At 48.0% G+C, this 26825-nt stretch overlaps 1 protein-coding gene across 1 annotated transcript in view; it reads left to right on the top strand.

Moving 5' to 3' along the window:
• Nucleotides 1-26403, top strand: part of ARIH1 (ariadne RBR E3 ubiquitin protein ligase 1) — a 59139-nt gene extending 32736 nt beyond the window's left edge. The window contains exons 3-14 of the mRNA XM_061447416.1: nt 81-225; nt 5471-5563; nt 5949-6004; nt 9520-9586; nt 10748-10854; nt 11188-11230; nt 12047-12118; nt 19917-20047; nt 20135-20192; nt 21433-21693; nt 22938-23050; nt 25610-26403. Coding sequence (XP_061303400.1) covers nt 81-225; nt 5471-5563; nt 5949-6004; nt 9520-9586; nt 10748-10854; nt 11188-11230; nt 12047-12118; nt 19917-20047; nt 20135-20192; nt 21433-21693; nt 22938-23050; nt 25610-25694 — 1231 coding nt within the window. The 3' untranslated portion in view covers nt 25695-26403. The remainder of the gene's footprint in view (nt 1-80; nt 226-5470; nt 5564-5948; nt 6005-9519; nt 9587-10747; nt 10855-11187; nt 11231-12046; nt 12119-19916; nt 20048-20134; nt 20193-21432; nt 21694-22937; nt 23051-25609) is intronic.
• Nucleotides 26404-26825: the final 422 nt, after the last annotated feature.

The raw sequence follows: 26825 nt of genomic DNA, 5'->3' as shown, positions 1-26825 counted from the left end.
CGTTTAACTCCCAAACAGCATTCGAAAAAAGACTTACAGGGCCATACTTAAACTCTCATTGTCTTGTGTGGGTCCTGCAGGTACTTCGATGGCAACTTGGAGAAGCTCTTTGCAGAGTGTCATGTAATTAATCCAAGTAAAAAGTCTCGAACGCGCCAGATGAACACCAGGTCATCAGCCCAGGATATGCCTTGTCAGATCTGCTACCTGAATTACCCCAACTCGGTGAGTACCTGACCGGTGACTCCCCACGCTGCTGCCAGAAAACGTTTTGGGTGCATGTCTGCAAGGCCGTCTCCAGCAGTATTTTAAGAAAGCCTTTGAAATGAAGCTGAGATTTCCCTTCTTTTGTTGATTAAATCCTCTAATTGATAGTATATGCCTTAAAACATGATGCTCAAGGTTGTTTTTTAATGCGGTAAACTTTGTCTTGTGTGCTGCAGGTGATCCAAGTGTGGTCACCCCACCACATTATCTAGTACTTTAGTGTTCCCTTTAGTTCTTATGATGTGTCTCTAAAGCAAATCTCAAACGGTAGTAGTTTACCCCACATGGGATTGTATTTCAAGTGAAGTGATTATCCCTTCTTATAAAAGTAGTAAATAATGCTACCAGGTAATCAAGCCAGGAAGCCTAGAGAAACCGAGGAGGAGTAGAAATATCTATGAGGTTGTGCAGGTTGGAATACAAAACCAATAAGGGTATCTTTGGATCTCTCTCTTTGAATCTCTCTTGTGTTTGCGCAATACCTTCCTCATCAGAGAAGAGGAGGGTAGAAGGACTTGCTGAGGCTCTAAATGAAGAATTTCAGTTTCTGGTGAGATGGGTGATGAGGATTCTTTGGTTCTGCAGCTGTTAACACACATTGTACTTCCCCATGCACTAATGGGAGGTCCAGGCTTCTGCTGCCTTTTGTACAGGCCAGCAGCTTGCCTTGGCTTTCCAGGGGCAGGACATAATGATGGGAGATCCTGGAAGAAAATGAGATGAGTGGAAAAGTTCATCTGTGGCTGTGCCAAAAGGCAGGGCGCTGACATGCAGGAGGAATTCTTCCTTTATTGGAACTTCTGTTCCTGGTGGAGCTGTCCTGACCCTCCCCTGTAACACTTTAACGTCTGCCTGACCTTTAAAGCAGCCCTTACATAAGGTTCCACTTGTGCTCTGGGTGTGTTTTATGAGCTTGCTTTTCAGCAAGAATGGAAACCATTATGACCTTGCGGGTTTCTGAGTGGCCCTGTATCAAGTGCTGTAGCCTTTCCCTTGCTCTGGAGCAGGCAGAGGAGAGGGAAGCCCAGTTTCAGGCTGCTAGGGTTCTCAATGTTAAGATCACCATTGCTCTTGAGCCGGAAGACTTTGTGTGTCTTCTTTTGCAGCTTGTGTGCACTGACTTCCTTTTTTAGAGAGCACATGCAATGGAGAATTGTTTCTTGCTTTTTATAAAGAGGTACTTTGAAAAAGAAAGATGAGAATTTCGTTTGGAGGGGGAAATATGGGAGGAGACATCTTGAGAATCTGAATGCCCATCCCAGGGAAATTCAAATCTAGATTTTGGAGAATCCCACACTGCTTTGGGTTGGGAGAGACCTTAAAGTTCATCCAGTCCCAACCCCTGCCACGGGCAGGGACCCCTTCCACTAGAGCAGCTTGCTCCAAGCCCCTGTGTCCAACCTGGCCTTGAACACTGCCAGGGATGGGGCAGCCACAGCTTCTCTGGGCACCCTGTGCCAGCGCCTCAGCACCCTCTTAATACATTGTTCTTCCCTTCAGAAGGTTCTCTTGGAAACTTAAAACTTAGATTTCACTTTCTTAATATATTCTCATCTTTTCACCCTAGGTGCTGGGTGGCAGGAACATGCCCCGTGCTCAGAGCTGAGGGGCACCTCCTCTGCCTGGGGTGCATGTGCTGCTGGGCAGATCTGCACAAAGCACACTGATACCTTTGGTCTCTCAGTCAAACAGCACGTTGAAGATAGCAGTGGGCCAGCTGTGAGAAGAGCAGTTTCATAGCTGGGGCAGGGAGATGCTGCAGTGAGCAGGGGCATTGTTGGTGCTCAGTCAAGACACAGCAGAGGGGATCCTCTGTTTCACTGGCATCCATCAATGTTGGAGCATTACTGAAACTATTGTTTCTTCTGTAAGAGGCCAGCATCTGTAGTGTCTGTGTCTAAGGTGACCATAAGCCTTCTGGTTGAGATCTGTTTTAAATCTGCTTTGGTCAGTGTGAATTACAAATTCTACAGTAAGTTATGCTCAGTCCCTAACCTAAAAGCTCAGCTTTTAAACCCTCTTGCAGTGGTCAGCCTTTCCCCCCTTTCCCAGAAAAAGCTGTATTTCCATTCTCCAAGAGGCCCTTTCAGCCTATGGCAAGCTCAGACTATGGAGCTGTGCCTGTTAAGGAATGTTAGTGTACAGCTATTACAGGAATGTAAGAGTCTTGACTCTTCACCCTCCTGTAGGGTCATTGCAGGTGGTGTTTATCTGCCTTTTGAAGCACTTACAACAGAAATAGAGTCACCTCCAAAGAACTGTGTTTGGAGGTTTTGAGAAGCACCTGCCAGCCAAGGCATTGGTGCTCTCCTTGAGCCTGCATCGTGGTAGCTGAACACTGAAGGAGAACTCTTAGTCCTTCTGTGTCACCATGAACCAGTATCAAGCTCCAGTTGTTTTATGTGAAACCCGTGTTGGTGAGGATGGGAACTGGGAGGGTCATGGCTTTGCCTCCCTCCTCCCTTCCATCTCGCCCTTGTGGTCCTGTTTGAGAGCAAAGTTGGGGTGTTCAGGGAACATTGTGCTGTTGTCCAAACTGTCTGTTTGTTCTGAGGTTGACTTAGTCTGTCAGTGCTCCTGCTGAGTGAGGCCGTCATGGCAAACACATCTTGGAGCAGCCAGTACCTTCTTTGATCATTTGGATGATACCGGAAAAGCAGGGACAGGTACGGAATGTCAACATGCTGCTGCTAGAATCAACCATAGAGTCATAGAATGGTTTGGGTTGGAAGGGACCTTCAAAGCTCATCCAGTTCCAACCCCCTCCAATGAGCAGGGACATCTTCAACTAGATGAGGTTGCCCAGAACCACATCCAGCCTGGCCTTGAGTGTCTCCAGGGCTGGGGCATCCACCACCTCGCTGGGCAACCTGTGCCGGTGTTTTACCCTCAGTGTAAGGAATTTCCTCCTCATATCCAGCCTGAATCTCCTCCTTCAGTTTAAAACCATCACCCCTCATCCCATCACAACAGATCCTACTGAAAAGTCTCTTCCTATGTTTCTTACAGGCCCCTTTTTAAGTACTGAAAGGCTACAATAAGGTCTCCCTGGAGCCTTCTCCGGGCTGAACAACCCCAACTCTCTCAGCCTTTCTTCACAGCAGAGCTGCTCCAGCCCTTAGAGCATTTCTGTGGCCCTTCTCTGGACCCTCTCTAGCACCTGCCTTTGCAGGGAGAGCAGGTGATGGGTTATGGATCCAGTGAGAGCAGAGCTGTCGCTGCGGCAATGCACTGTTCCGCGTGATGCTTTAATGCGACCTTTGTGCTTGCTCCCTTGACATCTACTGTCAGCTTAGCCAAAAATAATTGGGAACTCCCTCAAAGTAAAGAGTTGACAGAGAGCTCTGAATTCTTTGCAGCCTGGGAGAAAGCATGGTGCCTGCCTTGCATATGGGCATTTAGCTAAGGTTTTCATTGCCTGAAATAACCTGTAGGATGCATTCTTACCTGTGTTCTTCAGTGCTTCCTTGTGTGCGCTTGCTGCAGCAGTATTTAGGTTCATTAAGTGATCCCCTCGTCTGCGCTTTCTTCCCATCACGGGGAAAAGTCAGTGCTGTCTTCAGGGTCATAGAATCATTGAATCCCAGGTTGGAAGGAACCTCAAGGATCATCTGGTCCAACATTTCTAGGCAAAGCACGGTTGTGTGCTCTCGGCATCCTTAAAGTTACAGATGTTGGGGCTTTTCTACCATAACTCTGTAAGTCCTGGGAGTGTCACTTGGCCACAGCAGCATCTCTGGAACATCAGGTACTTTGTTAGCTGACTCAGCAATGGATTTGAAGGTTTTTTGTCAGCCTTGGTGTACCTGGGCATCCCATAGCTGTCAGCATTCCCTGCTTGAGCTCTCTGGCAGGCTGTGGGGGTGACAGGCAGAGTCGAGCTGCTGGCTGCAGCACCACAGCATGTTTCCAAGCCTCATGTCCAAACAATGATGGCAGGAGCACCAGATGGGTGTGATCCACAAAAGGGTGAGGCCATGGGAAGAATATACCAGCAAATACCTTCCCTCTGTGATCCCAGTGCTGCAGCAGCAAAGGATGAGTGTGCCCAGCTACTACACCAGTGTTGGATGAACAACATGTGGTGGCTGCAACCTTGAGCCTGTAATGGTCAAGGAGGTGGTTTGGGAAGAACACTAATCTCCTCTTAAAATGGGCTCTCTCCTTAATTGTCAGCATCTCACTGCTGTTTTGGTCGGTTCCATGGAGGATACCAGGTTTCTCCCGTTTGTGGAGTTTTAGACAAGTTGATGGTATCTCAGGGTGGGGCTCTTGCTTTATCTTCTTGGTTGAGAATAAGGTGGTTTGAAAAGCTATATTGAAAGAATATTGTTTGTTCTTGCCCCTGGCTCTGAGTATAGAGTAACTTCATTTCAGTCTTTCCTCAGCAGTGTTTGCTTCTCCACGCCTTGTGTAACCGTTCAGTCCCAGATGGTATCTTAACATACTGTGTCGGTGATAACATACACAGATGATGTTGTCCTTGTTGCTGTCTGCAACAAGCTAATCATTAGTGAATTTCAGTTAGTAATTTACACCTGCCCATCAGGATCTTTAGTGCCTTCATCTGAGGAGCATCTGAGGTTCAGGGGGCAGTTCACCAGGCAAGGTGGCAAACGCGATGTGCGTGCATTGAAAGCATAGGTGCACACAAACCCCCTGTGTCTGTTCAGTGCTCACCCAGTTAAGCAGACTACTCACTGATCACTTAGTTTCCTATACAACAGGGAGTAAATTGGTGCCTGTGCATAGCTGGTGTGTGTATTCCGGGACTTTTGGGTGGCACCCGCATGTGACAGCAGGCCAAGTGGAAACACCAGGAGGAAATAAGACTCCATATCATCTTCTAACCATGACCTGTTTGTGCTGTTGCATTTACTTTACTCGTTTGCAAGAGTAAAACGGGAGAGCTGTGCTGTGCTCCATTTGTACTCTTAAAACAAGGACCAGCTCAAAAGGGCAGGCAGGAAACGTCAGCCCCACCTTTCCTTGCTGCTAGGGTTGGGATTAAAGTCTGGCGATGAAATCATGACTGAAGTTGCCTTGGCAATGTTCTGTAGTGGTGGTGAACTGAAATAAATAGTAGCATCTCAAGTTTGGTGTGGGGGTGAGATGTGATAAACGGCTCAGCTTGAGAAGGATGAAGTGATCCAGTGAATCCACTTGCTAGCCATCCACTGTCTTGTGTTCTCTGTTGTTGCAGTACTTCACTGGCCTAGAGTGTGGACACAAGTTCTGTATGCAGTGCTGGAGTGAATATTTAACTACCAAAATAATGGAGGAAGGCATGGGACAGGTAAACTGGCTTATTTCTGGAAAGTGTGTGTATTGTAGACAAAGGGGAAAGAAAAGGGGGGAATTCTTTCGTCACTAAAATGACAAAAACCACCCAAATGAAACAAAAAAACCCAACAAAATCATGAAAGAAAGCTTTGGGGGCTGCAGCCTTTGCCACTGGTGAAGCTGGAGGGAGCTACATGGTGTCAGTGCAGGCATCTGCTCTGGGTGGGAGGAATCGTGCTGTGCACAGTGGCACATCTGGGATGTGATGATAGAGCCAGTGTGCTATTTTTGGTGTGGATTTGAGTGAAATCTGTTGCCTTGGAATTCTTTGTGATGCAAAACCAGGATAAACTGATTCTTTTGTGACCTTTTTGTGTGTTGTATTTTTTTTTTTCCAGACCATTTCATGCCCTGCTCATGGCTGTGATATCTTAGTTGATGACAATACAGTTATGTAAGTATGAGGAGTTGCTGCCTCTTGGCTTTCCTCTCTGTTTCCATTTTACTACTCATGTACTATTCAAATGTACGGACTTAAGATAAAACCTGCGTTAAGGTAGCAGGGAGGTTGATCACGACCTGTCTGTTTTGATACCAGCCTGTCTCTTAGCTTCTGTCCAGCTAAAAGCCCCTGCCATGGTACTTGGAGAAAAGACTCCTTGGCCAGTTTGGTCAGCATGACAGCAGAATAAGCACCAGGCAGACTCCCCAAACCCTGTTTAACTGCTTTGTGCATTTTCCTTTCCTTTGATTTATGTAGGAATTTAAGACTTCCTACCGAGGTCAACCCACTGGTTCCCCAAGTCCTATAGCTGTAGTTAATACGTGAGTCAGAGGAAAGAAGTCCTGCATACAGCCTGATGGAGGGTGTGTTTTATGCCCTCTGATAGAAAGCAGTTCACCCTTGAACATAAGATTTGATTAAGCTGGTATGTCAGCCTGTGTCACTGGGCTTATTAAGTTGTCCAGCTGTAGGATGACAGCTCGTACGTGGCAAAGCCCTGAATTCCGTGAGCTTCCTTCTCTTTTGTAATGGGTGGTGTTATTGCATGAGTAATATCCTTCATCATTCTCAACCTTGATTAAGTTCATTTTAATTCTTCATGCTAAAAAGCATCTAAATAGAAGCTTACTCTGCTACCTTCTTCTTTCCTTCTTGAAGCCTGACTCACTCATTGATATTAATTTGCTGGGGTTTCTATCAGTTGCTTTCAGACCAGCCCCTTTGTGTTAGTGGCTCTGTTAGTCACAGCGTGTGGGCTGCATAGATGTGGAAGTAGCTAAAATGTTTTCGTGCCCTGTGGAGGGGTGGGTTGTAGAGTCCAGAAGGTGGAAACTGAACTGAAGTTGGCTTAATACCTTGAGTGGCTTGATGGAGGTTTTAGTTTAGCAGAGCCCAATCTGGACTTGTGGTGTCGGACGCTCAGCCGGAAATCTCTGCAGTGATTTCTTGATTGCAGCAGTTCAGATAGTGCATGTGAAGTGGTGGAATGGTTGGAGCCCGTGGTAGTGCCAATAGCAAGGAAAGGGTGGAAGAAGTGAGCAGCGCTGCCCTCTGTTGCTATGGCTTCTGACTGTCCCTCACAGCTTTTAGAGCACAAACCCCATGACACTGGGCGAATCTTCACCTCAAGCTATGTGCCTTTTCCTGGTCTGGCAGGGACACCTGGAATGTCTGGGGAGGGAGGTGCAGCTTTTTGTGAAAGCCTAATGTTTTCCTTTAAAACCAAAGGTGGCCATCATAGGAAACGGCATGAATAAATACAAGTAATCCCAACTGGAATCTGCACCCCTTCCCATGTCCTTGATTATTCTCTTTTTAAGGTCTCTTTCCAAGGTCTCCAGCCCTAGGCTTCCAAGCTATAGGAATGTGTAATGTAAAGACACATCAGTTTCTTCATCTATGAGAAAATCAAAGCAGATAGGCCAAGGAATTCATTTGCTCCCCTCTCAGCATTCGCCCTCAGTAAGGCAGTACATCTCCAAGCTGACTCGTCTCTTTAGGAGTCCAGACAGCCCAAATTCATATGACTTTCCTGCATTTGTGAGCATTCCCCTATCTTATTGCCCATTTCCTTTGTTCCTGTTGGGCTTAAGTAGGAAGGCTGAAGTCAGGGTCCCTTTCAGTTCCTTCAAGACCTTCAGACTGGCTGAAGGTAATCTGCCTCTATCCCTTGGTCACCTTTGCTAATGCTGCTGGTAATTGCTTTAACCTACATGCAGAGCTGATTTCATGAATGAGCAAGGCCGGTTCCTTCTTTACCAGCACGTCTGATGGCTGCTGCTCGTGCATGGCAGCACGCTGGTACTACCCTCTGAGAACCACCCCACTCCCTGGGAATGGATGGGGCTTGGGTTCCCATATGGAAGTCGTATGGAATGCTGCTGTGTTTTTATCTTCCTTTGCATAGTTCCATCATTCATCAGTAATTCCACTGCTGCTGCATCACGTCAGAACATAGCAAGGTTTTGAAGTAATTCCTATGGGAAGCTCTTTGGCCTCTCACTTGATGTGCATTTTGCTGATGACACTGACTGGTGTCTTTGAGGAGTTTGCATTATCAAAATGGAAAACAAGTGTAAAATGTATGGGTTGATGCAGGATTACTATCATCTTTGGAGGAGTTTTTGAGATTGGGTAGTTCTGAGCTACCAGAAGATGTCAAGGTTATTTTGCAAGCACTTTGCTTTCCAGCCTGGCTTCTTTGGTGAGGTTGCTTCTTTTATACAGCTTGGCTCGCAGGGGAACATACCCCAGAATATGGTTTGTGGGCACTGGGAATGGGTTTGATCTCTGAATTTGTCCAGTTTTATTCATTGTTTGTCAAAAGATGCTAATATTCAGAGCAAAGTTCTTGAAGGTCTTGACCTGAGGGGTGCTATGGAAATGCTGTTGAACACAGAGCATAGAATGGTTTAGGTTGGAAAGAACCTTAAAGCTCACTCAGTTCCAACCCCTGCCACGGGCAGGGACACCTTCCACTAGAGCAGCTTGCTCCAAGCCCCTGTGTCCAACCTGGGACCTACAGCAGATTGTGTACTCCATGTGCTCCAGTTAGTTGGATGTTACTCTTCACTTAAATTCCAGCTCCTGATACTTACATGCAATACAATAAAGCTTTAAAGTGAGATTTATTATGTCTGGAAGCCCAGGTACAGAGTGAGAAAGCGACATTTCTAATGCATAATCCCAGTTCAGATTGTTCTTTCATTCTTCAAGGAGTGTCACTCCAGAATCGCAGGCTCATTGTGGATATGGGCCTGATGAGACGCTTTGCCAACTGATGTGTTTTGTTTTAGCACAGGGAAGTTGGCTGCCACCTGCTACGTTTATGTAATAACCAGCTCAGGGTTTGGTAAGGAGCAACCCAGACTGCCAAGGGCTTGGGTTCATGTGATGTTGCATCGTCACATGCACTGCTCTTCAGTGAATGTTGCTGTGATCACATAAGGAGGACACTTGATGTTTGGCTGCACCCTGCAATGGTTAACTTCATAATTGCAGTATTTATCCATGCTATGGCCTATATAAAGCTCTGTTCCACTGTCTGATTTAAAACAAACACCAAAAAGTGCACATTAATCCAGCTTTATATCTATATGTATGCAGAAGACACTTGAAAGCCGTATATACATGTGCCCTGCAATACACAGTTAAAGTGTTTTGAACGTATCTAGGCTGGGCAGTATGCAGATTCCAGCTGGGTTGGTGTGTTTAAGAGATAAGTGGTCACCATGCTCTTGAAGCATTCCTATCAACCCAGTTAATATTAGAAGTTAAATACAATATTTGTAGTGTTCATAATAATATGTGATCCAACAACTAAAGAGAGAACAGGTAAGTACAGAAAAAGTACCTGCAGTGTAGAGGGAGGAGTCAAAACTATTTGTCTGTCTTAACTTACTGGCTATGTATGGGCGAAAAATGAGTTTTCTACTACAATAATTGTTCTGTCTTTCTTTTGACAGGCGTCTGATCACAGATTCCAAGGTTAAATTAAAGTACCAGCATTTAATAACCAATAGTTTTGTAGAGGTGAGTTTTCATTTCCCATTCTAGGCTTCTGGGTTGTCTTTCTTCAGTGTATATACCCAAGCAGAGAATTGAGGCTTGTTGATAACTGCTGAGCAAGTTTTTGCATAGTCTCTAATCAAGTGTGACAAGTCAGAGTTTGCAGGGGTTATTTTATAGCCCTTATAGTTTAGGTGTAGTTATAGGAGAATATAAATGTGATTTGCAGGACAAAAGACATAGAAGTAGAGCAAGCACCTGTCAATAGAGAGAATGAAAGAGCTGTGCAAAATATAGGTTCTGAGGAGTCTTGAATCTTACCTGAGATACTTCAGCTTGAAACCCAGGAACCATTGTTGTGGTCAAGACCATGCCTTAAGTATTTGCCAGTAGAAGTAAAGCTGCAGAATTGCTTTAGCAGAGTACTAACAGCTTTGCAACCTCAAAATCAACTTGGAGAAAGGTGCTTTGGAAGACATTCCCACTGTCCCAGTTTCCCAGTTGTGTGCATTCAACTTCACTGTGGAGTGACTGATGTAAGTTGTTGTTGTAAGGCTGTGAGTGGTTACTGTGATCAGGCTTTCACTCCTGGTTTGAAGTGATGTATGCAGTGGTTTGGGGGGTTTTGAAACTGAATGGAGCTGGGCATGTGTTGTAGATGAAGGCTGACAGTAGTCTAGCAATGCAGACCCGTGTCAGGCTGCAGTACTGCAGGGACTCGTGAGGAGGTGGCGTTAAGGGGTGCTAGAAAGCAGTGCTTGGGAAAAAACCTAGTGTGCTTGGTTTGTGAGCAGTTGCAGAAGGCTCTGGCAGTGGTGGAGCAGAGCTGGCAGGTGCAAACAGCCTGACAGATGCTTTTTTCAGTGGAGCATCTCACAGCTTCATATTCTTCAAGCGTTTTCTGTGGGTGAGCTACAGGGTCAGCAGAAGTGTTTGTATTCCTCATCTTTCATAAGAGGCCATTTGACAGTGAAGGGTTGACTATCCTATTCCTGCTTTCTTTCAGTAGAAAGCAAGTAAACGTTTAGACTGAGATGACAGCAGTTTATTGCAGAGGACTGGTAAGACAGGAAGGAGTGTGAGTGAAGGCATGGTTGGAAGGATGAAAAGGGATGAAGGGCAGGAAGTGTCCTTTGGAGCATCTTTTTTCTCATATGGTTGGTTTCTTTTTGCTTTATTCCATAGTGTAATCGACTGTTAAAATGGTGTCCTGCCCCAGATTGCCACCACGTTGTTAAAGTCCAATATCCTGATGCTAAACCTGTTCGCTGCAAATGTGGACGTCAGTTTTGGTAAGAAGGGGTTGGGAGGGACCTTAAAGCTCATCGAGCCCCAACCCCTGCCACGGGCAGGGACACCTTCCAGTAGAGCAGCTTGCTCCAAGCCCCTGTGTCCAGCCTGGCCTTGAACACTGCCAGGGATGGGGCAGCTACAATATTGCTCTGAAATGGCTGTTGAGGGAACTGAGGGTTGGGGTGAGGGGTTGACATGTATAATAATTCCCTAAAACAGGCTTTGCTCCTTTAGCAGAACAACCCTGAAGAAAACTTGCACGCTCTTAACCTGGTTAAATAAAAGTGTAAGTATCTGTCCTGTTGCTTATTTTCCCTTTTTTTCACTTACAGCTTTAACTGTGGTGAAAACTGGCACGATCCTGTTAAATGCAAGGTGAGCCCATCAAAGTTCTTGTCTAAATGCATGACTTGGAAAAGTTGAAGGTTAATTTACATGCAAGGTGTAGAAATGAAGCACAAGCTTTGTTGGCTGCTCAGTGAGAAGTGTGGTAGTTCACCTGGTTAGATTAGAGCATGAGCAGAATCAGTGCAGTCCTCCTGGACGCCTTGGAGCTTGTGAAGGAACAGAGCCTCAGCCAGATGGGGAAGTGTCTGGAGGAGGAGGTTGCTGCAGCTTCACTTGATAACAAGCATTTCTGTACCAGCATTTCTGTAGATGCAGGCTTGTGGTTTGCCCTGCTGAAGGAATTAATTTGGTCCTGGGACCTGCTGCCATGAAGTGAGCTCTGGAACTGTTTGTGGAGCTGCTGAAAGCTGTAATCAAACCTGTGATCCCGTGGCCTGTGCAGAGCGCAGGGGCAGCCACATTTCACGCCTTGGGGACAGAGCAGACTGTTCCTAGTGACAAAAAACTCCTTTGGGGAGAGAGGAGGGAAACCTCACCAGAGGTTTAGCATTGTTCAGCTGGATATTGTAGAGTCCCATGGGAAGTTTCTGTTGATTTGACTTAAGACCTGCAGACTCATTGCTGAAGGGGTTGTGCCCAGCAGTTGTGCTCACTGGGTCAGGACGGTGCTGCAGGAAATGCCTGCAGCTAAATCAGTTGCTGTTTGCATGGCTTTCCAGCACCAACACCCCCCATACACCCATCTGGTGTGTGCACCTTACCTCAATATAAGCAGCTGTCTTGGGGACATTTACAGTTCCTCTGTTTAAATGCAACTCTCTTCTTTCTTTGCTTTTCTACCAGTGGTTAAAGAAATGGATTAAGAAGTGTGACGATGACAGTGAAACTTCCAATTGGATTGCAGCGAACACAAAGGTGGGGGATTTCCCATATTTTGTATAGACTTATCAGATGGAAAGGACAGCCCAGTTCCTCTGTACTGGGTTTATTTTTTCTGTTGCATGTTAAAAGCAAGCCTTAAAATCCGCAGTACACCAAAGTGCTCTTGTTTGAAGAGCAAATAGGTTTTACTGCCTTGAGGCAGGTGAGGTTCTTTGGGCTGAGTGGAGTTTGCTCTTGTAGGAAAGAGTTGATTGGAAACCCAAAGACAGCTCAAGTTTGAAGTCTTTGGCCTCCTGTCTGGCACTGATGGCTTCCGTTAGCAAATCTGTGCCTCGCTCCAAGCGTGTGGAGCATGTTCACACCACCCGTGGCTTCATTTGGCTGTGAACATTTACATCTGCCTTCCCATCCCCTGGGTTGGCCTCTTGAGGAGTTTGTTCATTTCCGCTGGGCAGGATTCCAGATGGAGACTGGCACAACAGCTGGGAAGATTTTGTTATGTAAATGCCTTCCTTGTAGCTCACCCAACTTTGCCTGAAACTTCAGCATCTGGGAGGGATTAAAACAAAGGCTGGCATGGGGAGCACAAAACACAAGCAGCAGATGCTGTCAGGGGGTCAGGAGCTGACCCGTGTCTCCTGACTGTTGAGCCAGGAGGGTGGTAGAAGGTGGGGAGGGTGTGAGGAAATTGCTGCTTTGTTTTCTTAGCTCTCTTGTGTAACTGGTTAATGGTATTGTTTGCAGCAGTGGCTGCTGCTTTCTGGGACTGGCTGCGTGGTTTCCATCGAGCTGGAATGTTGCATTCTGGTGGAAGCAGAAACACCCGTCATGCAGAAACACAGTTAAAATCAAGCTGAAGTTGTGCAGTCTCAGCGCTGCTTTCTGTTTTGGGGGCTTAGACTTGTGTGGTCCCTGCCTGGAGTTGCTCAACAAAGTGAACTTGGCTTGTTCTGAGGTGGCTGATTGACAATGTCTTGTGGCTCGAGAGCTGAACTGGAGTTGTTCAAAGCTTATGTGGTCTTCAGGTATTGCTTGTTGTTAAACCTGATGAAGAATAGCCGGCCTGCTTGGAAAGGGCTGAGCTTTAGCCTTGGATATTGCATATTTGGGTTGTCAGAATGGTCACAGTCTTGGTTTGCCTGTGACAAAGCCCTTGGCAGCCAGGTAAGGAGCTACTGCTGCTCCTCAAGGGAGTGATATTGGTCATGGCCTTAGGGCTCCCCGTTTTCTACTTGCCCCTACCTTGTTATGTGCTGCTGAAGACCAGGGTCTGTGCTCTCTCTGCTGGCTTTTGTTGCGATCAAGTGTTAAGATTTCCCTTACTGGATTCTGTGTCTATTGAAAAGGCTGAAGTGATGGACGTTGATGTGTTACATAGAGAAACATGTATAATGTGCCACGAATGCCGGCGACTGGAAATAGGAAGCTACTTGTCTCTTCCTCAGAGAGGATAATGATGGTTTCTGCAACCTGCTTTCACAGGCACTAAAGCATAGACAGAAATAGTGTAGACATGGTCATCCTTTCTTGTTTTGTAACGGGGATCTAGGCTTTGTCAGGTAGGAGCCATGCTAATGGTTGGGCTGGTATTTAAAGCAAAGCTCAGACTGTCAGAAATAGTACTGGATGGCTGGAGTATGAAGACTTTTGTGGGAAACACCCATCCAGAGGTTGGTGAGGAGGGGAAATGAGTAAGGCCAAGACATGCTGGCATCGGCCCAGCTTATCTGTTAGCTTCTGTAGTCTGGCGTCAGCAGCAGAAGAGCTGTCGTCCTTCAGCATCACTGTCTAAGCTACCTCCTCTAATACCATACAAGATGCTCCTACAGCAAGAAAATCCTTTGGAGCCCAGGCTGTTCAGCAGCAACAGGAGGAAAAATAACCTCAGAGTAATTGCACCAGATATCTGAGCAAGCCAACTCTCCCCAGTCCCATGGTATCCGTATCAACTGAGGGACAATATCACAATTCTTCTCTCTCTGAACTGACACTACCTTCAATTGAAGGCAACATTGGCAGGAAACGTAACCTACCCCTCGGAATGATCTCTGCTTCTCGTGGGCAGCAGGCTGTGGAAGGTGGTAATTCCACACTGCTGTAATGGTGAAGCAGTGCTGGCTGCTGGAACGTGTGCAACTGGAGCCTCTGGAGAACCGGATCGGCCTGGAGCTGCGGGGCTGCCAGCCACCTCCTCCTGCCTCAGCTGCCTGCTGGCCCTCAGCCACAGGCATGAGGAACCCGAGTGCCTGTCTGACAGCCACGGTCCTGCTGCTGCTTGGAGAGGAACCAAGCAACAGCCTCTTCTGCTGGAGCGTGAGGTTGCAGGGATGGGGATTGCACAGGTGGAGTGCTCATACATCTGCCTGTACCATATCTAGCAGGAAAGCAAGGCAGTTGTGCTCGGTGAGGGATGTTTTGTGCCTTCACAGCTGTTCGCTTCAGTGGCTGCGAGTCAGAGCCCAAATTGTGTGTTGAATTTCTTCATTTTAAAGAACCTAGAAGGGAATTGAATTGGGCACCTTCAGATGTAAGAATTCCCTTTTTCTGTGGGGGAAGAATTCTCCCAGTTCAGTTGCTGCTGTGGTCTCTGTTGCTGTTTCTACCTGTTGAATAGTGCTTTTTTGAGTCCTCCAGGCATGATGCTGAGCTACAGTCCTATCCCATGTGGTCACCAGTCAGGGAAGAGAACTTCCTGCCTTACCAAGGTGAAGGTATAAGAGAAAAATACCAGTTCTCCTGGAATGTGGGCTTCAAATCTGGCTAATCCTTTGCAGCAGGAGAATGGGGGCTATATCTGTGTGCTGGAATAGATGTCCTTTTACTTAAAATAAGCTCCTTTCACATATGAGTTCAGCTTAACTGAATTAATTTAAATTAGATAAGCAATGCAAGTTCTTTATCAAACCTTGTAGAGTCTTGCAGAGAAGGGTTGAATAGTCTGAGGCAGGAGAGCAGCTTTGTTTGTTGTACCAACTTGGTTCTTAAACAGTTCTTTTCTTGAATTCAACCAAGCAAGTTTCAGGTGTTTGATTCGTGTGGCTTTGGGAATAAAGGAACCACACATCCATTACTTCTGTTAAGTAGGCATTCAGAGGAGTAAGGAGTATAGAAAGGTTGGATTTGTGCATTTAATTTTGGACTCTTAAGGCATGTAAGGACTGAAAGGAGTCTAAAAGGAGGAGGGGAAACCTGTTTCACACCTGAGTTTCAGTGATGATAATCTCTCTGCACCTAGGAACACTAAAGGAGGAAGAGCAAAGGTGCTAACGGTGCTGATCTGCACTCAAGGCACTGTTTCTTTTCAGGGCTTTTTTTGTCAAGTTAAATTGGTCTTAATGAAGGTTGCTCATCTGATACTAACAATGCCCCTGCCTTGCTGCTTTCGGCTCCTGGCATGTCACCATCTCATTATCGTCTGGGCTAGACAGGGCTTGAACATCTGATGTATAAAACAGGCAGATTTTCTTCCTCCAGAAAAGCTATTGGCCGTTTTTTTTCTCCTCTGAGATAAAATGGCACAAACCCAGTTCTGTTCCTTTTCAGGTCACTTTTCAGCGTCTGAACATGCGCTTCCCCTGTACTTTCTGGAAGTCCTGCATTTGTTCTGACCTGTAGGAATTCTGGCAGCTCGCTGGATCCTCCCGGGCACCAGCATCAGACTTTACTCTTTCCTTTCTTGCCAGCGCTGTTTCTTGCCGGAGCTGTGAGCAGCATCTTCCCTCAGATGTCAAGGTGCCGTCTTCTCCTCTCAGCTCAGCAAGTGTTGAAAACACTCTGCTTTGCTCAGTGGCTCTTTGACACACTGGAGAGAAGGGACGGGATCCAGAGGGAACTGGCCAGGCTGGAGAGGTGGAACTGTGTGAACCTCATGGAGTTCAACCAGGCCACGTGCAAGGTCCTGCCCCTGGGTCAGGGCAATCCCAGCACAAACCCAGGCCGGGGGAGACCGAGCGGAGCAACGTGAGGAGAAGGACTTGGGGTGCTGGTCCAAAAGCTCCCCACGACCTGGCTTCAGTATGTGCTTGAGCCCAGATCCCCCCTGTGTGCTGGGCTGCACCCATTCATGAAACAGCAGCTGGGGTTTATGGTGTGTCAGGTACAGCAGCCTTTTACCACAGACCAAGGGTTGTTCTGTGCCAGTCTTGCCCTGGCTTTTGTTCCAAAGCACGTTGTTCGCAGTGGAGCAGTGGTAGCGAGGTCGCTTCTCATGTGCTGTGACAGGCAACATGCAGAATAATCTCCCGGGGCAGTGATTTGATTTGCTGGCTCTTACGTTGTTGTCTGGCCATAATTCTCCAACAGCTCTTCCTTCCCCAGCCTCCTTAATCTCTAAACCTCTCCCCACTGTGTGTCGGTGGCTTTTGCCTTTCCGCTGGTGTTCAGCGTTTCTTTAGGATGTTCTCCTCATGGCTTTGCCTTCATTTTCAGTAACATTCCGCTTGCATGCTTTGACACATCTTCATGGATCTGTGTCATCGGTTTTCCTTGTGCTCTGCTTGACAGGTGGATTAGGCTTGAAAAGGATGGTGTTCCTTGTAATAAAGGAGCTGTAATTGAGGTCTTTTTGTTCTAGTTTGCATCCTACAGCTGCAAGCCCCAGGTGCCGTGTGGTATTGAGACACTGAAGAGCTTGGTCTTGCTCTCAAAGACTGGAGAACAGGATTTCAGTGCTCCAAATTGAGCCTAGATGAGGATGGCCCCATGTCCTTGTGGTGTGGATGTGCCCCAGTGCACCTCTGCAGCTTATCAGGTCATTGGGAACTGTTCCCCTCACCTTCCAGTTGGGGGATTTCTGCTAAGCAGGAGTGATGGCTGCAGCTGATTAATTGGGTTAGCTGTGTCTTGTGCCGTGGCATGCAGGTATGGGCATCTCATCAGATGAGGTGTGCTTGGAAGGAACCACATGGCTCTATGACCACCGCCGTCTCTTGGAAAACAGTACATCATTGCTCCCCCAGGGTCGGTGTGGGAGTGGCAAGGGAGCAGTGCCATTGTTCATATGTATTGGCAAAATGCACCCTGGTTGATGAGCAAATGGAGCAGGGATCTAAGGACATTGTTCTGATAAACTTAAATTTGGGTCCTGACTTGGTGGTGCAGGATTGGAAGAAGGAGAAGGGCTGCCTGGAAAGGGAAAAAAAACAGAGTGCAGTGGGTACTGCGTGCAGAGGAGAGACCATTGCTCACAGAATCAGCCAGGCTGGAAAAGGTCTTTAAGATCATCAAGTCCAACCATTACCCCAGCACCGCCAAGGCCACCACATTTGATTCTGAAGTTCACAGAACTGCACTGACTGACTAACTGGGAGTAAGCTAACCTGGCTGAGTATCCATCCTATGGACAGCCCAAGAGGGTATCTTGATGTAGTGCCCCAGGAAGGCCAGCACAGGAGCTATTGTGTGTCAGTTACTCTGGTGGGCAAACAGAAGTGATGGGGAGAAAAGCAGGTCTGGAAAAATCCCATTATGTGATTTCTTGCTGCTTGAATCCATTGGAGTAACAACCAGTCCCAAATCCCCCTGGTCCAAAACAAAGAAGCAGCCAGTGAGCATGCAGTGTGCTGACAGAGCATGAGGGTGGGAGAAGAGGTGTGACTGCAGAGACATCCATCACAGTACCGTAGTATCCCAGGCTGGTTTGGGTTGGAAAGGACTGTAAGACCATTTCATTCCAGCCTCTGCCTCGGGCAGGGACCCCTTCTACTAGAGCAGCTTGCTCCAAGCCCCTGTGTCCAACCTGGCCTTGAACACTGCCAGGGATGGGGCAGCCACAGCTTCTCTGGGCACCCTGTGCCAGCGCCTCAGCACCCTCACAGGGAAGAGCTTCTGCCTAAGAGCTCATCTCAGTCTCCCCTCTGGCAGGTTCAAGCCATTCCCCTTGGCCTGTCCCTACGGGCCCTTGTCCCAAGCCCCTCTCCAGGTTTCTTGCAGCCCCCTTAGGCACTGGAATGCCAGCATAGGAAGTGGTTGCTCTGGTTAGCAAACAGTAAAGACGTGCTCCTGTTGGGAAGGGGATTTTACCTGAGTGGGGATTACTTATTTGGCTCCTTTTGTTATTGCCTTGTAGATAAAACTGCCTTCTGCACATACTTCACAGGTGCTGATGTGGTTGTGTGGTGAGCTGGACTGGGGAGCTGATCCAGGCTAAAATGATTTTGGCTTTATTTGGAGGGTATTTTGCTGCTTGACTTTACCTGATGTATTCCTTTGGCCAGCTCTTGTGCAGGAGCCTTGTATCCTGCCACTGGAGAAGTGCCACAGGGACAGGAACAGCTGGTAGAAGACAGTTGGACTGGCTTCCTTTGCTCGTAGAGGCAGCTTAGGGCAGATATTCCTGCAACCTTTTGTGTACAGCAATAATCTTCCATGCTCCACGTGAGTTGAATGTCATTTCAGAAGTGGCCACATGCTGCTGATGTAGGAGAATGAGATGGGTGTTATTAGAAATATGCCCTGTTCCCCAGAGATCAGCCTGTGCAGTGCTGCTCTTTGATATCCTTGTGTTTGTCAAAGGCCTCACACCTGAAAGGGAAGACCCATGTTGGCTCTTGTAGAAAGGTCTTCAGTGGGGTGTCACATGAAGTGGGGAAGGAAGTGACCTGATGGGAGATGTGGATTGCCCCAGGAGAAGTGGCTTTTTAGCTGGAGGAAGCTTCTTTGAAGCACATTAGATCCTTGCTACGTGTTTTCAGATACTTTCTGGACGGCATTTTGTTGACTGCAGGTGTCTTGGATTGATAACATGACATCAGCTCACCGTGAGGCTGATGCAGTTTGGAGCATGGGACATAAACAGTGTGAGTGCTGAAGGGGACCAAGCACTTGATGGTGAGGAGAGCCAGATGCCTTCCCCAGGCTGTTACAGACCATCACTACTGCTGTGATTGTGGAGAAGGTCATGAAATGACCCATCCTGTGTAGCACTATGACAGCAGCGTAGATCCAGTGTGTTATTCCTTGAGGTTTCTGTAGCTGTTCTGACTTTGGAAATGTTTTAAGGCCTGACTCAGAAGAGGATCTTAATGATCAAAGGGAAGAAGTAAATTGTGAGAAATGACTGTCTGGGTGGAGAATGGATCAAGGGCAGCCCTGAGGAGAAGGACTTGGGCTGTTGAGTGAGGAGAAGCTCCCCATGACCTGGCTACAGTGTGTGCTTGAGTCCCCAGAGCTTGAGCAGCAGCTCAGGAAGGGGATCCTGCCCCTCTGCTGCGCTCTGGGGAGACCCCCCCTGCAGTCCTGATCCAGCTCTGGGGCAGCAGCACAAGAGGGACGTGGAGCTGTTGGAGCGAGGCCAGAGGAGGCCATGGAGATGCTGCGAGGGCTGGAGCAGCTCTGCTCTGGAGCCAGGCTGAGAGAGCTGGGCTGGGGCAGCCTGGAGAAGAGAAGGCTCCTGAAGGGGAGACCTGAGAGCAGCTCCAGTGCCTGAAGGGGCTGCAGGAAACCTGGAGAGGGGCTTTGCACAAGGGGAATGGCTTGAACCTGCCAGAGGGGAGACTGAGATGAGCTCTTAGGCAGAAGCTCTTCCGTGTGAGGGTGCTGAGGCGCTGGCACAGGGTGCCCAGAGAAGCTGTGGCTGCCCCATCCCTGGCAGTGTTCAAGGCCAGGTTGGACACAGGGGCTTGGAGCAAGCTGCTCGAGTGGAAGGGGTCCCTGCCCGTGGCAGGGGCTGGAGCTGGGTGAGCTTTAAGGTCCCTTCAACCCAAACCAGTCTGGGATTCTGTGCATTTCACTTGACGTGCCATGTCTTTCTGCCATGGTACCTGTCACCTTCCCAGGACTGTGATGGGTTCTGTGCATCCCCTGCTAATGGTGCTCTCTGTCCTGTGACCAGGAATGCCCGAAATGCCACGTCACCATTGAGAAGGACGGGGGCTGTAACCACATGGTGTGTCGGAACCAGAACTGCAAAGCGGAGTTCTGCTGGGTGTGTCTGGGCCCCTGGGAGCCCCACGGATCTGCCTGGTGAGTCTGGAGCGTGCTGTGCTGGAAGCGATGGAGCTGGGACACAAACAGCACGATTTGGACTGACATCTGTGTCCCCTGCTACAGGTACAACTGTAATCGCTACAATGAGGATGATGCAAAGGCAGCAAGGGATGCACAGGAGGTGAGTCCATAACGTGTAGTGTTGAGGGAGGCCACCAGCCCTGTGGTGTGCTTTCTCTAAACCTATAAAAATTCCTGGATTTGGGCACGAATTCAGTCGACAGTTACACTCCCCCGCAGCTTTCCACTCTTGCTTCCTGCCAGAAAGAAACTGTTCAAAGCCATTTTAACCCAATTTAAAGAGCATGTTAGCTCAGTTGTTATCTGTCATGCTGCCTTGCCTGTTTTATAGCAGCTCTTCACATGAAGTCATCATAATGCCGTGGGTCTGAGACAACGATCCTCACATCCTGCATGAAATGCTCTTTTCTGTGACGTTCTTAATGTGAATCCTGAGGTGTTTAAATGCAGCAGAGCTTTTGAATATCAATAAAAGAAGGCTTCTGTTGTGCCAATAACTATATTTGGAGGCTTGACGTTGAAGAAATTGTGGGTGAAGTTGCAGCTGCGTTAAGCTATTTGGTGAATAAGGATAGAGCCAGCCATCTTTTTAATGGGCAGGGATTGCATTGTGTGCTGCAGCTTGCAGAAATCCCTTTTCTGCATCTCTATTATAGCCAAGAACCAAAGGATTTCCTGCAGCCCTTCCTCCTGCAGTTAGAGATACCTTTGGCCGATACGTGCTACACAACATACAGGTTTAACTCTGCCCCTGTTGTCCTTTCTTTACAGCTGGTCTGTCAGTGAGAAGGAAGTAAGATTAATGGCTGTGGACTGAGTCATCTTGGTTCTCTTGTACTATTTAGCACATGGTCTCTTTCCCCTGCTGTGTAATCAGTGTGGTCTAAGCAACCTAAGGTTGTCCTCTGAACACGAGCACTGTAGTTGTTTAATTGGAGTTCCTTATTAGCCAAACCCCCACCCTTCAAGAAATAGGAAATGTGTTTCCCACTGCTTCTTATGACACTGGGAGCATTTAAGTCCTGGAAGGCTGAAATGCAGAACCGGTGGGGCTCAGGCCATGCGATTCTAGTTACTTTCAAGGTTGGGAGTGAGGATGTCGCAGCCCCTCTAGGAAAGTGGCCACAGAACAGTGAGCTGCAGCAGGTCTGGCCTCTCGTCTCTGCGTGTCAGCAGTGTTAGGGTTAACAGCCTGGCCAGCCTGAGAGGAGAGGAAACACCTTAGGAAAGGAAGCTGGTTCTTGGGGTCAGGAAGAGCCCTGTGAAGGGTTTACTTCTCTTGCAGCCAGTACTTTGTTTTAACTCTTCACTTCCTTTTTCCCTAATGGGAATTAACACAGCGATCCAGAGCAGCCCTGCAGAGGTACCTGTTCTACTGCAACCGCTACATGAACCACATGCAGAGCCTGCGCTTTGAGCACAAGCTCTATGCTCAGGTGAAGCAGAAGATGGAGGAGATGCAGCAGCACAACATGTCGTGGATTGAGGTGCAGTTTCTGAAGAAAGCAGTCGACGTCCTCTGCCAGTGTCGTGCCACACTCATGTACACTTACGTCTTTGCCTTCTACCTCAAAAAGAATAATCAGTCCATTATCTTTGAGGTAGGAGAAAACAGTTGTCAGAAGCTCAGATTACAAAGCTAAGGAAGGTATAGATTTCATGCTGGGGGAAGCTGTTGTCCCTGGTTTTGCCCAAGTGAGTCTTAATATTCTGTGAGCAAAAGTTAGAGGTCCCTGGATCCTGTACTCAGCTCTGGGCCCCTCACTACAGGAGAGACATTGAGGTGCTGGAGTGGGGCCAGAGAAGGGCAATGGAGTTGGTGCAGGGCCTGGAGCACAAGTGTGATGGGGAAGGGCTGAGGGACCTGGAGGGTTCAGTCTGGAGGAGAGAAGGCTCAGGGGGGACCTGATGGCTCCCTACAACTGCCTGACAGAAGGATGGAGCCAGGAGGGGCTGGGCTCTGTTCCCAAGGAACAAGGGATGGGACAAGAGGAAACGGCCTCAAGCTGCACCAGGCAGAGGTTTAGGGGGAGCTGAGGAACAATTCCTTCCCCAAAGGGTGCTCAGGCATTGGAACAGGCTGCCCAGGGCTGTGTGCTCGGCAAAGGGCACATACAGCTTGCTGAGCAGGAGTGCAGGCTGTGCTCCGGTGCTGCTGTGCAGATACCAGGAGTTAACAGAGGCTTTGGTGGCAAAAGGGACAGAATGAGACATGAAAGAGGCTGGGCTGGTTCAGCTGGAGAAGAGAAGGCTCTTTAAGGGGAGAACTTAGAGCAGCTCCAGTGCCTAAAGGGGCTGCAGGAAAGCTGGAGAGGGGCTTTGCACAAGGGCCTGTAGGGACAGGCCAAGGGGAATGGCTTTAACCTGCCAGAGGGGAGACTGAGATGAGCTCTTAGGCAGAAGCTCTTCCCTGTGAGGGTGCTGAGGCGCTGGCACAGGGTGCCCAGAGAAGCTGTGGCTGCCCCATCCCTGGCAGTGTTCAAGGCCAGGTTGGACACAGGGGCTTGGAGCAAGCTGCTCTAGTGGAAGGTGTCCCTGCCTGTGGCAGGGGGTGGGACCGGAGGAGCTTTAAGGTCCCCTCCAACCCAAACCAGTCTGGGATGCTGCAGATCGAGGAATACATAAGCCTTGGTGGTAGATATGCAGGTTTTCTTCTAATAAATGAAGAAATCTCAGCTTTTTAGTCTTGATGCTCAGAGCAGGTTACTCGAGCGTTACTCGGTGCATTATCTAATCCTTGTTTTCTTTCAATACTGATTTCAGATGCATTGAGGAAAAAGAAGTCTTGCTTTCCTTAACCCCCATACTCTTTTTTTTGTTTGTTTTTTTACCCCTGTCTTTGCAGAATAACCAAGCAGACTTAGAGAATGCTACAGAAGTGCTTTCTGGGTACCTTGAGCGAGATATATCCCAAGATTCGCTGCAAGACATAAAGCAGAAAGTGCAGGATAAGTACAGGTTTGTTGTTTGAATAATCCTTTACCTCAGAGCTGCCTGTATTCCCATCCTGTGTGACAGGTAGTGGCACGTGTACTTGTCAAGCTATGGTTTCTCCAGAGTCCCATCCCTGGGAAGCTGTTTGCTGTTGGCCTTCTGCCATCCCTTGTGATCATCAGTCAGCCCCTGGGCATCAGAGAACAGCAGTGGTGGTGTCCCGCACCAGGCCCTGATCCTCAGGGGTGAAGCCCTCACACAGATGCTGGCAGCAGGATTCTGTGTGCCCTGGCTGGGACCAGCCTTTGGGGAGATGACAGCCTCCAGGGAGAGGCTCCAGCCCTGCCTTTTAGCCACTCTGCTGAGCAGTAGCAAGAAGATTTAATCCCATAATGGACAAATCTTGTGACCAGAAGCTGCAGCTTTTCATACAGTGCTTTTTCTGCACAGGAGTGCATAGGAATGGCCAGGACCAAGATGGGACCTGCATAGTGAGGGCTGAAGAACAAGGAATGACTTTATTGTTCCAGGCTGACAGCTTTAGCTTAGGATGAGTTGCCATAAGAGAGCAATCAGCTCTCTTATTTATCTGCTTTTGTTCCATTTCTGCAAAAAGTGGGTGTAGAAAAGCTGTCCTTAAGGAAGAAAGAGGGAGCAGAGCAGAGGAACCAGGGTCCAGGTGGCACAAGTGCCAAGGGTTTTCACATTCCCAGGGGAATCACTTCTGCACAGTGGAAAAATACAAAGCTGGGAATGCAGATGAGTCACAGGATTAGGCTTGTGCTTTTGAGGCATATTGCCAAAGTCACTGAATTTGTTATGCCTCGCTTAAGGGGGAAATAAAGCCAAAATAGGGTGAGCCCTAGTGACTAAGGGACTCTGGGGAGTTGCAGTAGCCATTAAGCTGTGGTGGGCCTGTGGCTTGTACTGCTGTAGCACGGCTGGGGCTGGAAAAGCCTTACCAGACCTTCTCCTTTGAGGTATTTTGTGATTAACCCTCTTAAGACAACCATTAAGTTGGTATCTCAGATCAAGCTGCATGTTCAGTTAAGTGCTCTGAAACTGGATGCACTTCTAGGCATAGCAACAACTATCCAGAAGAAATTAAAACCTAATAGAGCCTGAATTGCCTGAAAACACAGTATCCCAAAACTGCTTTCATGTTTCTGGCATGAAAGTATGCAACTGTCAAGCCTGTGCAGGTCCCATGTTAACTAGTTCAGTCATGTCTCAGTCGTGTCCTGCACAGTGCTCTTTGTGTGCTGGTTATGGCATAAGACTAGGACTGAGGACATTGTTGACTTGGGTTTAAAGAGCTCTGGGAAGGTGCAGGACCTGACCCCGTAGCTGGTTTGGTTTGAGCTGTTTCAATCCCTTAGCTTGCAAAGACACTTCTAGAAAGTGGGATTAAACCCCCCCAGCAAAGTGTCTGAAGTTGGGAGAGCAGCAACAGTGCATGTGTGCTGTCACATGCTTCAGAAGATCAGTGGGACTTTGTGTGTGATGACTTCTGTTGTAAGAGCTGATAGTGGTGAGAAGAGGCAGGGAGAGCAGTTTCACCCAGATAAACCTGCAGGAAAATGAAGTGCACAATTCCCGGCAGGAATCAGTAACTTGGCGGTCAGCTCCTGGTTTCCAGTTTCTCCCATTCCAGCCCAGACTGGTGTGTTGTGTGCTCCTGATCCATGAACTGGTTCCACAGCTGGGCCTTGGGAGCTGTAACTGAGACTTGTCTTGTCCCCTGCATGCCTAAAGATGCTGGAGGCTTTGATACCACCACTGGAAGGGGTTTGATTCGGAAATGCTGCTGCTTATTTATCATTTGCTCTTTGGAACCTGAATACTTTAAATGTTTCTCTGCTTTTTATCTTTTTAGTTGGCTAACGCACCCGAAATGAACATGGCATCTTTTGATATGTTCCTATGATATCACTTTTCCTCAGTATCATTGATCCTGGTAGGACTGTACCTAACTCTGGGATCAGGTTTTTCTGCAGCTTTGTTGAAATGAGTGTAGGTGGGAAGACCCTGCAGGGTGTAGTAACCCTCTGAGAGCCAGGAGTTGCGATGCGAGGTAACAGTTGCACTCCATCCAGTCCAGCAACCCTTTTTGTAGCCAGCAGGACTGCTTCCATCTCCACTGGGATTCTGGAGGGGGAATGAAACTTTGCCCAGCCGGCCTCATGGTTTTTGTCATCCTGCTACAGCTCAGAGTAGGCACCAGCCCATGTCTGAGGAAGCTTAAGCCTGTTTCGGGTGTCACCGCTGCCCCGTGCTCCAGCTTTAGCACTTAGCAGCCACGGCTTCTTCCTTTTGCAGTTGGTAGTGGCGGTTTCTCAGCTGTAGGGATGCTTTTGCATGGGAAGCTCTAAATTTGCATGCTGTTTTTGCAGCTAAGGACCTGGAGCTGAGTGACTGGAGTAACTCAAGTCTTAATTAGTGCCGTTAACGGGCTATGAAGGCCCTTCTCAGGGGGATCTCCTCTTTTGGAAGTGAGGCTTAATGTAGACTTGCATTGCTGGCTGCCGGGGCTGAGCCGTGGTTCCTGACGTGCTTCCTCTGTGCTCTTCCTCTTTGTCCCAGATACTGCGAGAGCCGACGAAGGGTTTTGTTGCAGCACGTGCATGAAGGCTACGAGAAGGACCTGTGGGAATACATCGAGGACTGAGCCCGGCCCCGCATAAAACGAACTCTGAAACCTTTCCCATCTCTAGAGTGCTCATGCGATTCCAATAAACACACACAAGGCGCTCCGCCTGTTACACCGCTGGTCTGTAGTACTGGGATTCTGTTTTGTTAACAGAACATTTAAGTAAATTATATTGTAATAAAAAACAAAGGTAGATAACCCATTGTACAACAGTATTCTAGGCGGCCAACACGCGTGTGACAGACGCACTAAAACGAAAAACCCTCCGACTTTAACTTGTAACGTAGCTTCATTCTCCAAGCTGACTCCTTTTTTCTTTTCTATCTTTCTTTTCCTGTGTGTAGTACAGATGAAATTTAAACCAGTTTCTTGACACTGCTTTTCATGTCCAAACCAGCCATTTTGATGTACTTTGGTAAGGGGGGGAAGGCTCTCCTGCCCCCCTCCTCCTCCTCTCTGCCACCCACGTACATGGATGAATGTGGATTTGGCTCGTTGTAAAGGTGATTTTGGGGAGGGGAGGAGGGGGGGGTACACAGCAAGGAAGAAAAAAAAACCACAACAAAAAAACCTTTGTATATGACTTTTAAAACAAAAAAAGAGGACAACACAGTATTTTTCAAAGTTGTATATAGCGCATATGCATGGACAAAGAGCAAGCGTGGCACGTGTTTGCATAATGTTTAATTACAAAAAAATATTTATTCTTTAAAAATCTTCAAGATTATGTCTATTTGCTGTGCACTTTCTTTCAGTTTGGTTTGGTTTTGTTTGGTTTGCCCTGGGCTTGGGGGGGAAGGGGGGGGGGGAAGCGTGTGCTGCTGCAGTGAGTATCCAGTTTAGTTCATTTCTTACCGGAAGGCTTTTCCCAGAGCAGTAGATTCTCCTCTTCCTTCTGTGTGTGTTTCCATCCGCTGCTGGCACCAGCCCTGTCCCCCTGCGCAGCTCCTGGCTCTCGGTGACCCCTGTGCAATGCAGGGGTGCTGTGGTTCAGGGTGCGTTTTGCCTTTTAATCCATTTTCTTTCCTCGTTTTGGCCCTGGATCAATACCTGCCCCAGTGCAGCTCTGCTGTTCCCACCCGTGCACACCGGACACGTGCTCTGACCCCAGAGGAGGGGTGTGTGTGGATTTAGAATTCTAATTCCAGG

Source organism: Pezoporus flaviventris, unplaced genomic scaffold (assembly GCF_033815535.1).
Source record: "Pezoporus flaviventris isolate CSIRO_AGI_PZ_B2104156 unplaced genomic scaffold, CSIRO_AGI_Pfla_v1 ptg000006l, whole genome shotgun sequence".
Taxonomy (NCBI): domain Eukaryota; kingdom Metazoa; phylum Chordata; class Aves; order Psittaciformes; family Psittacidae; genus Pezoporus; species Pezoporus flaviventris.
The sequence above is the reverse complement of the archived record's forward strand: the minus strand, read 5'-3'. Positions and strand labels throughout refer to the sequence as shown.